The following is a 14,064-nucleotide window of genomic DNA, read 5'->3' on the forward strand; positions in this document are numbered from 1 at the left end:
GTTAATCATGAGAGCTAATCAGTTTTCAGAATGAGGACACTGAAAGAACCTTTGACCAATAGAATACGGCCTATGAGGAGGGGCTTAGTTTGGCCAATGGAAATGTGTTATACTACAGCGGCTCGTCACACGTCCATAGGATCATCCTTTGTGGTTTTCCGTTGGGCGCCATTTTGATTAAAGTAAGCCGAGAGTGGATTGTAGACGGCACTGTTAGACATTTTCTCAATTTAAACAAATTTATATCTGAGTCAACTGACTTTTGACGGACTCTAAGCCATTTGAGTACACCGAAAATGGCCACGGGCGCTAATGCAACTCCTTTAGGGAAGTTGCACCCCAGCATTGGCGCTAAACGAGGATTTGACGCCGGGCCTGGTGCAGGGAACGGGTTGATGCCAACACCGGGGCCGCCTGCATCCTTTCCCTCTCTACAAGGTTTCCAGCCCCCGATGCCAAATCCATCTTTTCAGCAGCCACATCAGTTCAACCCTGGGCCTAGTTTTTCGACTCAGCCTCCACAACAACCAGCTGCGGGGGGTGGACTGGCCAAGCAAGGTATGTAAGCGAAACGTCCGCTAACGTTTGAAGCTCTTAATGCGGCATGAGTTAACGCTAGCCAGAAAATGTGGCTAAGTAACGTTATCACGGGTTAAAGGCCTCACAGCAAGCCCTGTCCTTACACGAAATGGAGACAGACCTGCTAACGCTAGTTAGCTAAGACATTGTAGTGAGTAGCTAATGCTAACGTTATTTGGCTTACTTAAGTTTATATCAATCGGGGTTATCCCTTTTAAGTGAATTTGCTCATTCAGTGGCTAATGTTGAACCCAGTATGAATGCTGTAAGGGCTAGGCTAATAACGTTGGCGAAATTTCAGTTGTGTATAACGTTATGGTAGGACATCACCCAGTGTCAGATTACCGCTGTGTTATCATGTCATGTTGTGGACAGACTGTCAGGCTGGACTCATTTCACACTAAACGCTGAGTTAAGTTAGGAAAACAGGCACGACTTCTAGGCCAAGGACCCCTCAGCTAGAAGAGAGACAGAGCAGGGACCTCCTACAACATATATTGAATGAAATTACGTTGCGTGGTAAAATGTGCCTACAATAATATGTAAGGCGGTCACAATTGCCACTTATAAATAAATAATTATTGTTGGTAGATTCACATATTTATACATCATGTTTGTGTCTGAGATGGACGGCATTTTAGAGTCTCTTGCAAAAAAAGATACAAACATATAAGATAAGATAAGATACACCTTTATTGATCCCATAATTGAGAAATTCCAGTGTTACAGCAGTCAAGGAAAAAGAGTCAGATTAAAGATTTCAAAATTAGACTTAAAAAACTTTTTTTGAATCTAATTTTGAAATCTTTAATCTGAATCTTTGTCTCTTGCAAAAAAAAGATACAAACATATCCATTGTGACTCAAAAGAATAATCGTATACCTGAAATAATAACACAGCCAATGAGCCAGTATGTTTCAATAGTAGGTGATTGTTAGCTAACTAGTTCACGGTGCTGTTATGGACAGGTGTCTCACAGCGATTTAATGCTTGCTAGCTAGCTAGCTAAAGGGGTTGCACAAGGGCTCATGGGTAACAGTTAGCCTGTCACCAGTATTGTGTACTGTAAGTTATTATTTTTGAAGAATAGGCCAGTTTGTTTTTTCTAATAATATTTTGGATTTGTCGAAATGTGTATTTTCAGATATATTTAAATTTTTGGGGATGAACAAACAAAATCTATATTAAATTATCGATCAATAATTTGGTGGGCCCCCTGCAGTATCCCTGAGTACCCCCTGTTGTAGGCTCCTGCTGTACAACATAGAATGGGCTTAATTTGCCAAATGGGCACACTTGCCTTCTCTAAACCAGGGTTCTGTATGCATAATTTAATAATTAAGCAACCCATATTTATTTCACCTTAGCTCATGTTAAATGATTCGTAAATTAAGCTATTGGTGGAATGTAGCCAATAGCATACTTCTGATATGTAAGATATTATATTGCCACAAGGGCCCCTTTGTGCGTCTTTGTGTCCCAAGTTAAAAGGCTGGTATATAATTAGTCCAGGTTGTTGTGGCTACCTGTGGGTAGTTACCTCTATCGATACGGAAGGTCATGTTGAGCGGCTCTTGAATATATGTTCATCCTGTAACATTAGGCATCGAAACTACAGCCAACATGGATAATATCCCTGGCTTCTCTTGGTAGATTTCTGTCAGAAGAAATCAAGGAAGAAGAGTCGTTGGAGCAGCGAGACACCTGATCAGAAGACAGTCATACCAGGCATGCCCACTGTCATTCCCCCTGGACTGACCCGAGATCAAGAGAGAGCATATATAGGTAAATATTTAATCACAATAATGAACCCAGTCTCTTAATAATTAGCTTTACAGTGTAAATGTAATTATAAATGCAGTTTTGTTTCATAATATGTCTCATCAATTACATCTGTTTGATGTTCTAGTTTTTTTACATGGTGCATACCAATGTTACATTTATGTCCTATTTGCTGACTTCCCAACAGTTAGAGCTCTCTGAAGGCACCCACAAGATGCTTTACTAACTTTAAACTTATAATCATATTTTCAGTGTTTTTGACAGTGACATTACTGTGTTACACAAAATGGGAAATGTCTAATTTTGCTCCAACTGTTGAGACAAAGCAATCACTTTCAATGATAATAACTTGATGTACAGTGTTGATTAAGGTAATTTCTCTTAAATGCAAGTAAAGTGGTTTTGCTGTGGAGATTGTATCTGTGGTCTTATGGTTTGCATACCATTGGGCACCCATTAGCAAGAGGAGTTTGAGATAGATGATTAAACACAACTGCTTGCTGATATCTGTCCTGAGCTGTAGGTCACTGCTCACTGTCTTGCTTGATCCCCCTACACATCATCAGTATTGTTCCTGTGCATGGAGGCGTTACTCATAATGTCCTAACATGCTAAAGTGTGCTTCTGTTTATATTGGTCTAAGTGTGAGCAATGCTGCTTCAATGGCAAATCAATTCAGCATATTTAAATGACTAAACCAGTTGATTTAGTGGGAAGTGCAAATTGGGAAACACTTGATCTCTGTTCTTGTGCTCTTAGTTTGGCCCATTAAAAAAACATAATAAAACAAATTGTTTTTAACTATAAAATGCCTTCCAGCAGCAGTGTAGCACCAACATACTGCCTTCATAGGCCCTCAACGGGGTGTTCTGAAGCAGATAAGTCCTTTTTGTCAATAACTGACATCGTTATTGATTCTGTTCACTCATTGGTAATGGTTGTTCTTCCTTGGTATGTAAACATTCATTTGTGCCCACCTTCTGTTGGTCACATTTATCGTTTCCTTTGCTCATTCAGTAGATCCCCTAAAACAATCCAAGGGAAGCGTTTTTAAGATGAAAATTGCTGTGAACTACAATTCACAGGTTCTGTATTCATCTCTATAATCCAGAGTAATTGTTTCGGTGACCAGTGAATCTCTGTGTTTGGGGGGTATTTCATTACAGCTTTCATAATGTGCATGGGATGACTGATTTATTTTTTTCATTGCCTTCCAAATGTAAGAATTGTCTATGTCACTGCTGCCCCTCAGTGTTAGATCTGTGGAGTGCAAAGAGTGACTATGATCACCTTTTTTTGTTATTGAAACGTGCAAAACAAACAGACCGATCAGTGATTTTTAGACCCGATGTGTCCTTTAAATGCCAAAGCCGTTAAACACAATATGCTGCAGCATGTGAAGCCTTGTTTTCATGGAAGAAAACCGCCTGTTCAGGTTAAAATTTGAATGGTTTGGCAGGCATTTTTAGGAATCATGGTCTAGACATTTACTGATACGTCGCCATGTTTAATCATTGTCTGGGAAGAGGTTAGTCCGGTTTATGCTAATGTAAATGACCTTTAGAATGTATGTGTTCCTCTGATGTCCTCAGATATGCGTAAGTGGTCTCAATGTTTTAGAGTCTTACCAGATGTTCATTGATCTCCCTTTTTATTTTTTATTTAACAGACTCACCATTTGTCTTTACCTCAGTAATGTATGAGACAATGCTCTAATGTGCAGAGCGTTGTCTCTCTGATTTTGTTGTGGTAACCACATTTCTCTCCATCCTTGTTTTTCTTTCCTAACCTGAATTCTTCCAGTCCAACTGCAGATTGAAGACCTGACTCGTAAACTGCGTACAGGAGACCTGGGAATCCCTGTTAACCCTGAGGACAGGTCGGAAAAAGATTAAACCCATGAACAGTAACATTTTCTCTACCTTCTTGACTTTTTGGAAGACAATTGTTGATTTTCAGTGTGTATGTGGTTGTTAGCCTAAATCTCAGGTTGCGTAGTAGTGTTAGCTGGCAGAAGTAGTGTTTAGTTAGCTATCTCCTAAGTGAAGGGTTTTAGACATCAAAAATGTTTTTCACTGTCAAAGCCTAGTGCCAGAGGAGACTTGATCTCCATTAATATATTTATGTAGCTCTCAGACTATTCACCATTCCATCACCAGTAAGGATACGTGATTGTGTATTTCCCGGTACTGGTAGCATTAGCAGTTATCATAAATATGTGTGGCTTATATTGAGGTAGAAAGGGTAAATTTTATAGTAGTTCTACAAAAATATTTTTTGTAAGTAAAGATAGGTATGGCTACATACATGGCTAAGACTTCAAATTAGGACATGATGAATACAGTTACTTGAAACTGTACAGTGGATTGCAAAAACTTTCACCCCAGTATTTTTAGATTGTTTGTAGTATTGCAGCTGTTTTGTTTTTTTTATTTTGATGTATAAGTATTTTTTTCCTCAAGTAAATAAGACTGTTTGCAATTACATCAAAATAAAATATTCTATTACAGTTATTCAATTTATTATATTTAAAATATATATGTTGTTAAAATGACTTAGAAAATACAAATTTTAAAGAAATATTGCAAGAAAATGATTGGCAGCAGTGCAAACTTATGGAAAAACATTTTGAACAAAAAGTGAAAACAAATACATAAAAACGTAACGTTTATGTTCCCTCTTGACTCTGCAAACAGTAATTCCACCTAGGGCTGCACAATTATGTCCTAAATGATAATCACAAGTATTTGTGCAGCCTTAGTTTGTCCAAAAAGAGAAACTGAAAGTGTTTGCTTTGCAGATTTTTTTCTGAGCTTTCAATTGAATCTCGTGATCCTTCACAAAGCAGTACGTTTCCTCAGAGCCAAACTACCATCCTTGAGTGTTCTTTCCTTTTACTATGTTAATTATTTTTTTTAATCAGCTTGCTTATAGGATTTCGATTTTATTATGATGTAATCAAAAACAGTGCTCCAGTCTTGGGTTCAGTTTAAAACAAACATTGAAAACATCTATGTGAGAGATGGTCTCCAAAGTGAAATCAATAGAGGAGTGTGAATACTTGGTCAGTGTTAAGATGAGTTTAGATGTATTTCAGCTAAGGCCATTTAGCCTTAAGAAAAATAACTTATGCACCTTTTTATTGGATTATTTCTTATTTTACTTGCTTCAGATTTAGCCCTCTAGTACTTATGCATCATGGTTTCACCCACTGCTTTCTTTGTGTCTGATGTAGAGTGCTGTGTGACTATATGAATACATATATGATGCATAATGTATAAAGATTTTCCTCTGAAACAGGTTTGGGTCACAACACGTAAGGTAAATGATTTTTTAGCATTGCTTATATCACATCTTGTTAGTTTGGAAGTTGAAATCGTTCAGATGAATTGACTATTGAAAATGTTAGTTGGTAACCAAAAGTTCACAGAAGTCCCATCAATTGATATTGCCTTGCCTTACTTTTTTTTACTTACTGGATATAATTAAAGTTTTTGCCAGTGATGACTGAGCTCATGGCGTGTAGCCTACATAATAACCAGTAAAAATAGGTTTCTGTTTACGCTTAACAAATGATTTTAACGTTGGTCATCTCTGGTTTTCCCATAATGTGGCTTTAAACATTTCCACCCAGGGGGAGGGGGGCGTCTTCCAGTTTTCCCACTGGACTCTTGAGGTCTGGAAGAAAACTGCCAGAATTGTATGTGTTCTGGAAAAGCAGTGGCCAGTTTATAACATAGTTTCCATAAGGATCTGTTCCCGCAGGACGTGGCTTGCTCTCAAGAGTGTGTGAAGTTGACCTTTTTGTTAGCTAGAGTCCCTGACGCCTGTACACTGTATAGAGTTTCTCTTAATAATCAGACATTTCCACAGCACTCTTATAAATCACTACCCAATCTAATGGGACAGAACCAACTGGGGGTGTTTCAGGTTGTCACCGTTGGAAGTTTGAAGCATAAAAGGAAAAACCTATTTTTTTTTTCTCACTCTTCACATCACATGGACACAAATGTGGCTCTCTGATGGGAGAGCTTAGGAAAAGGTGGATATCTAATCTTAATTCCTTTTCTCTAACCCAAATTACCCCACATCAACCTAACCCTTTTTCAAGCACAGAGCCTCCTTAACGCAGCAACACAGGTTTTCAGCATCCAAGGGGAGGTACGGACCTCTTCCGCCACGCCAACACCAAGCAACTCTCAAAGCCAGCGTTTCTGCTTAGGATTGCGAATTTTGCTTTGGTTTCTTTTCTTACCTCCCAGCTTTCCTTTCTTGTAGGCCAACAATCCTGTATGCAGGTTGAGTTATGGCCGTGTAATTGTTATTTTTCTTTGTGGTTGATGCCCCTCCAGTGTATTGGGTTAAGTACCACTATACAGCTTTGGTTGCCCCCTTTTTACCCTGAATTGTATAAAAGAATGGACTCTAGCCTTTGAAATGTCAGTGCAGAGTTCCTACATAATTTTCCTTTCGTTGTGAGTTAGCTCTTGCACTGGCCATGAGTCATAGTCTATCTGAGAGTTCTCTCAGTAGATCTAAATTTCCCAAACTGATTTTTTAAAATTGAACAGTCTTTTTAAGTCATATCAGTACCCATTGATTCAAAATTGTCTATAAAGTTTGAAATTCTTTAAGTCTTAGTTAGATGTAGGGAGCCTGTGTGACTGTTAATAGCAAAGCTCCACTTCTTTAAAGGTATTGATGATGTTTGTCTTGTCTTTTGTCTGCCACTTTCAGGTCTCCCTCTCCTGAGCCCATCTACAACAGCGAGGGTAAGAGGTTAAATACCCGTGAATATCGCACACGAAAGAAGATCGAGGAGGAGCGCCACTCCCTCATCACTGAGATGGTTGGACTCAACCCTGACTTCAAGCCTCCTGCCGACTATAAGTATGTTTTAACTATTTGTTTTCCACTAATCACCCGTTGTCAGCTATAGACACAGTCTGTGTTAATTTAATTAATATATTAAAAGGCACATTTTTAAGTGCTGGTGAGCACATGCTGTCATCGTTGACTGGGCAGCCAATTGGTGTTGGAAATAGTCTGAAGTTGTAGAGGTTGGTTGGAGATGTGAAATTTAACAATAAATCCAAACTTAAGTAAATGTAACATGTAGGCATTGTTATGGGGCGAGATGTGCCAATCACAATTTTCTTGCCTGATTTTTTTTCTGACCTGTCAGTTCCAGTTTTGGGCAATTCCGATTGTCCTTCTCTCTAAAAACTATACTCAAAAGCAAACACAAACCTATTTGGAACTTTTAATGCAAATATAAACTTGGCTTGAAATAGGAAAAATGCATGATACCTAAGATTAAGCATCAACAAAAATTTGAGTGACAATAAGTTCTCACTAGTGGCTGTTTGGAAACAAAGTTATTAAGAGGGTCTGAAAAGTTGCGAATGAGGGGGTCTGACCAAGCATCAGTATTTGATAACCTGGGAACAAGAATGGGTTGCAGTGGCTTTGACAGTAGTTTGCTACTGTCTGTGCCGCTGTATGCGCGACATGAACCATCCTGCATGTAAATGTGATCAGGTTTTATCTAAGAAGGTTTGGCCGGTCCCTAGTCATGGCCGATCAAGCTGAGAATCAGCTGATTCCTGTCGCGAATTTAAAAATCATGGGATAGGGAAGGAATGGCGTGCCTTACTCTGCCTCTCATTGGCTTACCCTGACATTCTTACCCTAACTAGTCCCACTCCCACTCCTCTTGCCTATACCTAACCAGTCCAAACAATGAAGGCAATGATTACTAGCCAATCATAGGGAGAGTAGGGTAGGTGATTTCCTCGCTGTTGTGGGATTTGCGAAGTTGCATTCCGGTCACCTGCCAATGGATTGGTGCATCTTTAGTTATGGGGCCTGCTTATTGTTGCCATTGTTCTCTGCCCGCTGTATAGATGGGCTGACCCTGTTCAGAAATCATTAACATCTGCACTTATTTACTTGACTACTAAATAGCACAATAATCATAGTCTGTCCTGCCATGGCCTTTAACTGACATGTATCAGAAACATGAAGAATACAGTGGAAACACAAGCAAAGCTTAAAAAGATTGTTAAAGGTTCACATTATTGAAACATCCACGTTACTGGTTAGGTCCCTGCAGTGGAAAACAGCTCATGGCTGTTAATATAAAGCTATGTATGATATAAGAATAATATTCCACAGTGGCTTTTACGAGAATTGGAAAGCTTTTGGTAGCCCATGGTAAATGTTTATCTTGTGTTTCTTTCCTGCAGACCTCCAGCCACCAGAGTCAACGACAAAGTTATGATCCCCCAAGATGAATACCCTGAAATTAACTTTGTTGGTCTGCTCATCGGTCCACGGTAAATGAGGCTTAACATGACTATCATGTTGCATGTTTGACAAACCTTTACAAGCAAGTCAGTTAACAGCCAGTACAGTTGAAAGTGAGCTTAGCCTCCTGCTCTTTTCCTTTTCTGTTGTTCCAGTGGTAATACGCTGAAGAACATTGAGAAGGAGTGCTGCGCCAAGATCATGATCCGGGGTAAAGGTTCAGTGAAGGAGGGGAAGGTGGGCCGAAAGGACGGACAGATGCTGCCAGGGGAAGATGAGCCTCTGCATGCCCTGGTCACCGCCAACACAATGGAGAACGTCAAGAAAGCTGTGGAGCAGGTGAGATCACCTCTGCTGTTGTGATACATCATAATTCTATTTGATATTCCATCTTTGCTCAGCTCCTTACACTCAAGTGACCCGTTAATCAGTTTCTATATGGATATATGTATATATTTATGTTATGTTTACATATTTCTATGTATTCAATGTGCCTTTGGGACAGTACACGAGGTGCAGTGTATGATGCTGAGAGATTTGTGTCAACAGATTCGCAACATTCTGAAGCAAGGCATTGAGACACCTGAAGATCAGAATGACCTACGGAAGATGCAGCTGAGGGAGCTGGCCAGACTCAATGGCACACTGAGGGAAGACGACAACAGGTCAGTGGAACAAGACTGATAGTTGTGGAGATCATTAATTATGAATGTATGGGCACTGTAGGTCTGTTATGCTCAGTTAAAGCTACAGAGTGTGCCTGTTTGTCTCTGTAGGATTCTTCGTCCTTGGCAGAACTCTGAGCCACGCAGCATCACCAACACCACTCTCTGTACCAAGTGTGGTGGAGCAGGCCACATCTCCTCTGACTGCAAGTACACCAGGTGATGATCAGTTGATCAATTCACAAAATTTAAGCTGAAAGTCTTATTTGTTTATGAAATGTTACTAATGTTTGTGTAACACTGTTTGCTCTTGGTTTGTGTAGCTCGTTCGCTGCCCACAGAGCAACAGGTGGCGAGCCTCCTCAGTCGGCTCAGGACAAGGCTCGTATGGACAAAGAGTATTTGTCCCTGATGGCTGAGCTAGGAGAGGCTCCAGTTCCCGCATCTGGTGGAGGACACACAAACACCCAGGCAGGAGCGCCTCGTGCCACAGGACCCAACAGTACCCAGCCACCACCGGTAGGGCTGCAATTAATTAATATTTTTGTTGTCAATTAATCTGTTGATTATTTCTAGATTAATCGATTAGTTATTTGGTCTATAAAACGTCAAAAATGGTTAAAATGCTGATCAGTTTCCCAAAGTCCAAAATGTCCTCAGATATCTTTTTCTGTCCTCAACCCAGAGATATTCAGTTTACTGTCGTAGAGGAGCAAAGACACCACATAATTACATTTAAGAAGCCAGAATCAGAATTTTGACGTTTTTGTTTTTAAAAGATAACTCAGACCAATAAATCAGTTATCAAATTAGTTGCTGGCTATTTTTATAGTTGACAACCAATCAATTAATTGCTGCAGCTTTAACTATGGGTAGTTGACAGCACACATGGTTCCATCCTCCCGTTGGTGTAGAAAAGTAACTTAACTGTTTGTGTGCAGCAGACACGGCCTCCTTGGATGAGCTCCGCTCCGACTGAGAACAGAAGTTTCCATGGCATGCATGGAGGACCCGGTGGCCACGGAGGACCCCACAGCTTCCCTCCCCCCATGCCCAACATGGGAGGCCCCCCTATGCCCCCCAACCCCAATGGCCTGCCTCCCCCCTGGATGCAGCCCCCTCCTCCTCCCATGGGCCAGGGTCCAGGACCTCATGGACACCCCATGGGTAAGAGCTGACATGAATGGGTCTGGGGAGTCTAGATGGGCTAATCCCAGCAGGAACATCACAGGGGGAGATGGAGGATAAAATACTCGCTGTACTCCTCTGTAATGTAACTCATCACACAGCTTTTAGCCATCAGGAAATGATAGGGTGGGGTCTGTAATAGGGACTTGCTCCATTTTCACTCAGAAGTCACATTTCATGGTGAGTTGATTTAAAAACAAACTCAGAGGTCCAACATGGAATACAAGACAGGATTTAAATTACAGGATGACAAGCGAGTTCACAGAAGGTAATTGTGGCTGTAATGATGTTACAATCACCCCACTTCCTTTAACAAAATAAACACAGTCCAAATTGGGCTTTAGAGAGCTGACAGATAATTGAAAGAGATTTTTAGTGGAAGAAAGGATATGGATTTTACTTCAGCATGTTACATTACTGGGACGCCATCATCTCTTGCACAAGCTCCTTTATAATCCATGGTGCATTTGCTTAAAAGCTTTTTGGTTTGGCATTGTAAGTGAGAACCACATTTAAATCTGTACTAAACAAGCTTGTCCATGTGCTGTGTGCCATGTGGAATAAACTGTGGCACCAGAACTTAACTGTGAAAATGTGTGATGTTTGGTTTCCTTGTAGGCCTGCTGCCACCTCCAATGGGCATGATGCCACCTCCACCTCCTCCCCCCAGCAACCAGCCGCCTCCTCCCCCTTCTGGACCCCTGCCACCATGGCAACAGCAGGCTCCACCTCCCCCTCCAACGAGCAGCATGGCAACCAGTACGCCGCTACCCTGGCAACAGAGTAAGTAAAAAAACTTAATTTGAAACCTCCCTGTCATTCTCTATTCAATATGTAACATTATGACAGCCATACAAAATAGTTTGCCTCTCGCTGTGTAGTACAGACATGTTTGTTCTGTGTGAAGTGCTCCCCAGAGACAATTTGACTGACCCAAATACAAAACAGTGTTCCAGTCAGGACATTAATAGGCTGTTCTTGTAGTTCTTTACTAATGAACTGCAGCTTGGTCATCACAAAGGTAACATTCAGGGCAGCTGGCTCTCCTATATCTGGTTATGGTTACTGCAAGTCCTCACACATTAAAACTCCTGTAATTTTCCACTCAAATTAGATGACATCAGCACATTCAGAGTTCATGTGGTAGTAAAAAAGGGTTGTAAAAATTCAGTCATAATCCGACATTACCCGTTATTTTAGTTTTTGCTGTCACCAGCTGCTTAACGTTATCAGTATTAACCTGCTTGTCCGTCATCCTCTTTTTAATGATGGACAGGCAAGCTTGTGAGTGTGAGCTTTGTGACAGGGATGGTTGGTAAAAGTGCACCTGCACACACACTCTGACAGGGGTAACTGTTAGCAACGTACGACTAACGTTTCCTAATGGTTATCCACGGATTTCACAACAGACTCTAGCCTTGGCGTCGGTGTGAGTTTGTTGGGACTGTTTAACAGCTTGGTGTCAGATTTGAAGCCAGCTAAACAATGTAGTCATGAACATGAGATTAAAGAGGGACGAAACAATAGATAATTAATATGCACACACCACCAACTGGACAGAGGTGTGAATTACTTAAAGTTATGTTAGCCCTTGTTCTGATCTGTCAAAATGACTGACAGCCTGCAGGTTTCTCTCTCTCTGTTACCTCTGACATGGAGCCACACATCACAATAATTTTAATCTATGACATAACAATTTGGTATGTATATTGTAGTCTGAGTAAAGTTAACTTTACGCTGCGCCTCCTGCAGATACCACCACCACATCCAGCCCTGGCACTGGCACCCTGCCTCCATGGCAGCAGCCCCAGCAGCCTGCAGCTTCTGGAGCCCAGCCCCCACCACCAATGGGCACCCCATCCATGGTGCCTCCTCCCCCAGGGGTCCAGCCCCCATTGCCCCCAGGAGCCCCTCCTCCTCCCCCTCCACCACCTCCAGGCTCAACTGGCATGATGTACGCCCCGCCACCACCCCCACCGCCCATGGACCCTTCCAACTTTGTCACCATGATGGGGATGGGGGTACCGGGCATGCCCCCCTTTGGCATGCCTCCAGCTCCCCCACCTCCTCCACCCCAGAATTAACCCTGCCACAGAAGAATCGTCCTCCCATGAGAGCTCCACCCTGCAGCACATTTTGGATGTGTGCTCACAGAAAAAATATAACCAGTGCTTTATTTTTTATTGATCCTTGATATTGTCAAGACATCTCTGAAATGATGAAAGGTTGTGTTAGTTCAATTTGTAAAGTTGCGTAACTTTAGTAAATGAGTTATTTTTCCTGTTTTTAAAGTTTGTATTAACACAAAAGTCTTTGTGTGTATACAAACACTGTTGCTCTCGGGCTTATGTCCTGCATTGCTCTTGTAGTTTGTCACGTTACTTGTATACCAAATAAACTGCTCAAATAGCCAGCCGGAAGTTTAATTTTTGTCTCATTGCTTCAAAAGTTCAATTCAGAAGTTGACACTTAACTATTATTGGATTTAATATATTGAAGTTCAGCATGCATGATCCATTGTAGACACCTAACTCACAAATTTATACTCCTGTCATGTTCCCTATGTTGGCTTTGAGTTGAATAAGATTAATATTTTTGTAATAACAAGATGTGAAGTGTATCTTAGTTCTGTCAGAAAACCTTTTTGTAGTACTGTCTGATTGTTTTCCAGAAATTCCCAGGGTTTTAATTGTCTTTTCTTTTGTTGCTTGCCTGCGTCTCAGTTGTGACTTTGAGTTTGATAAGGGAGATCTGATGCTGCTATCTGCCAGCCTCTGAACCCCTGCACTACTTGAATGCTGAGAATCTGATATATCCTTGTTTTTCTGCATCTCTCTGCTCTGACAAGACGCTGTGTGCAGTGTTTGTGTTGCTTCTGCAAGGACAAAAATATGTTTTGTCCCTCGAGTTATTAGAGAAGAAAAATGTTAGTTTTACTCTGTTTCTGGAATCAGTCTGTTGTGTTATGGCGCTAGCCTGAATGAAAAGCTGTTGAAATCTTGCTTGGTTTAGCATTAAACTGATCCATTTCACCTTTTTGTCATTGAGTACGGACTGGTTTCTCCTTTCATGGTTGCGAGACCCTTTGTGTCAGAATGCTTGCCAAGAGCTTTTTTTTCCAGGCCCCTTGGCTTCCTCATTCAAAGGCATTACATAACCTGGTTTTGTCAAAGGTGCCTCACAAACTCCAGGAAGTCTTACAGAGACATACAGTATACGGCTTTTAGACACACGCATTTGAGGAAAAAAAATCTAACTCTAGACCCTCTTTCTTGCTTTTTTGGAGCTTTAAACTACATCTCATGGCTTTCACAATATTGAGTTGTTTGCTCATGATACAAGATTCAAGAGGTTTATTGTCATAAACAGTAGAAAACTCAGCGGTTTGCACTGTACCATGACATTCTTAATGATTCCCATGAGCTGCCTCAATGGATGGTGTGCGCTCAGTTCACTCTTTTCCCCACATACAAACTTAGAACTTGACCAAAGTTCTATATTTAGGTCACTTGATGACAATGGAGAAAACCCTGTCTAGTAA

The 14,064-nt window shown here is 41.0% G+C and overlaps 1 protein-coding gene across 2 annotated transcripts; it reads left to right on the forward strand.

Moving 5' to 3' along the window:
• The first annotated feature begins 158 nt into the window (after positions 1 to 158).
• sf1 (splicing factor 1) lies at positions 159 to 13,561 on the forward strand. 2 transcript variants are annotated; one of them, XM_050066679.1, is made up of 12 exons: positions 159 to 558; positions 2,233 to 2,364; positions 4,165 to 4,240; positions 7,099 to 7,251; positions 8,610 to 8,699; positions 8,826 to 9,009; positions 9,220 to 9,335; positions 9,447 to 9,554; positions 9,659 to 9,854; positions 10,277 to 10,502; positions 11,142 to 11,306; positions 12,276 to 13,561. In XM_050066679.1, the coding sequence occupies exons 1-12, from the start codon at positions 297 to 299 to the stop codon at positions 12,605 to 12,607; spliced, it is 2,040 nt and encodes a 679-aa protein (XP_049922636.1). In that variant the 5' UTR covers positions 159 to 296; the 3' UTR covers positions 12,608 to 13,561. The 2 variants fall into 2 exon arrangements, with proteins under 2 accessions (XP_049922636.1, XP_049922639.1); XM_050066682.1 differs by having other exon boundaries at positions 10,280 to 10,502.
• The last annotated feature ends 503 nt before the right edge of the window (positions 13,562 to 14,064 follow it).

The sequence above is a fragment of the Epinephelus moara genome, chromosome 17 (assembly GCF_006386435.1).
Source record: "Epinephelus moara isolate mb chromosome 17, YSFRI_EMoa_1.0, whole genome shotgun sequence".
Taxonomy (NCBI): domain Eukaryota; kingdom Metazoa; phylum Chordata; class Actinopteri; order Perciformes; family Serranidae; genus Epinephelus; species Epinephelus moara.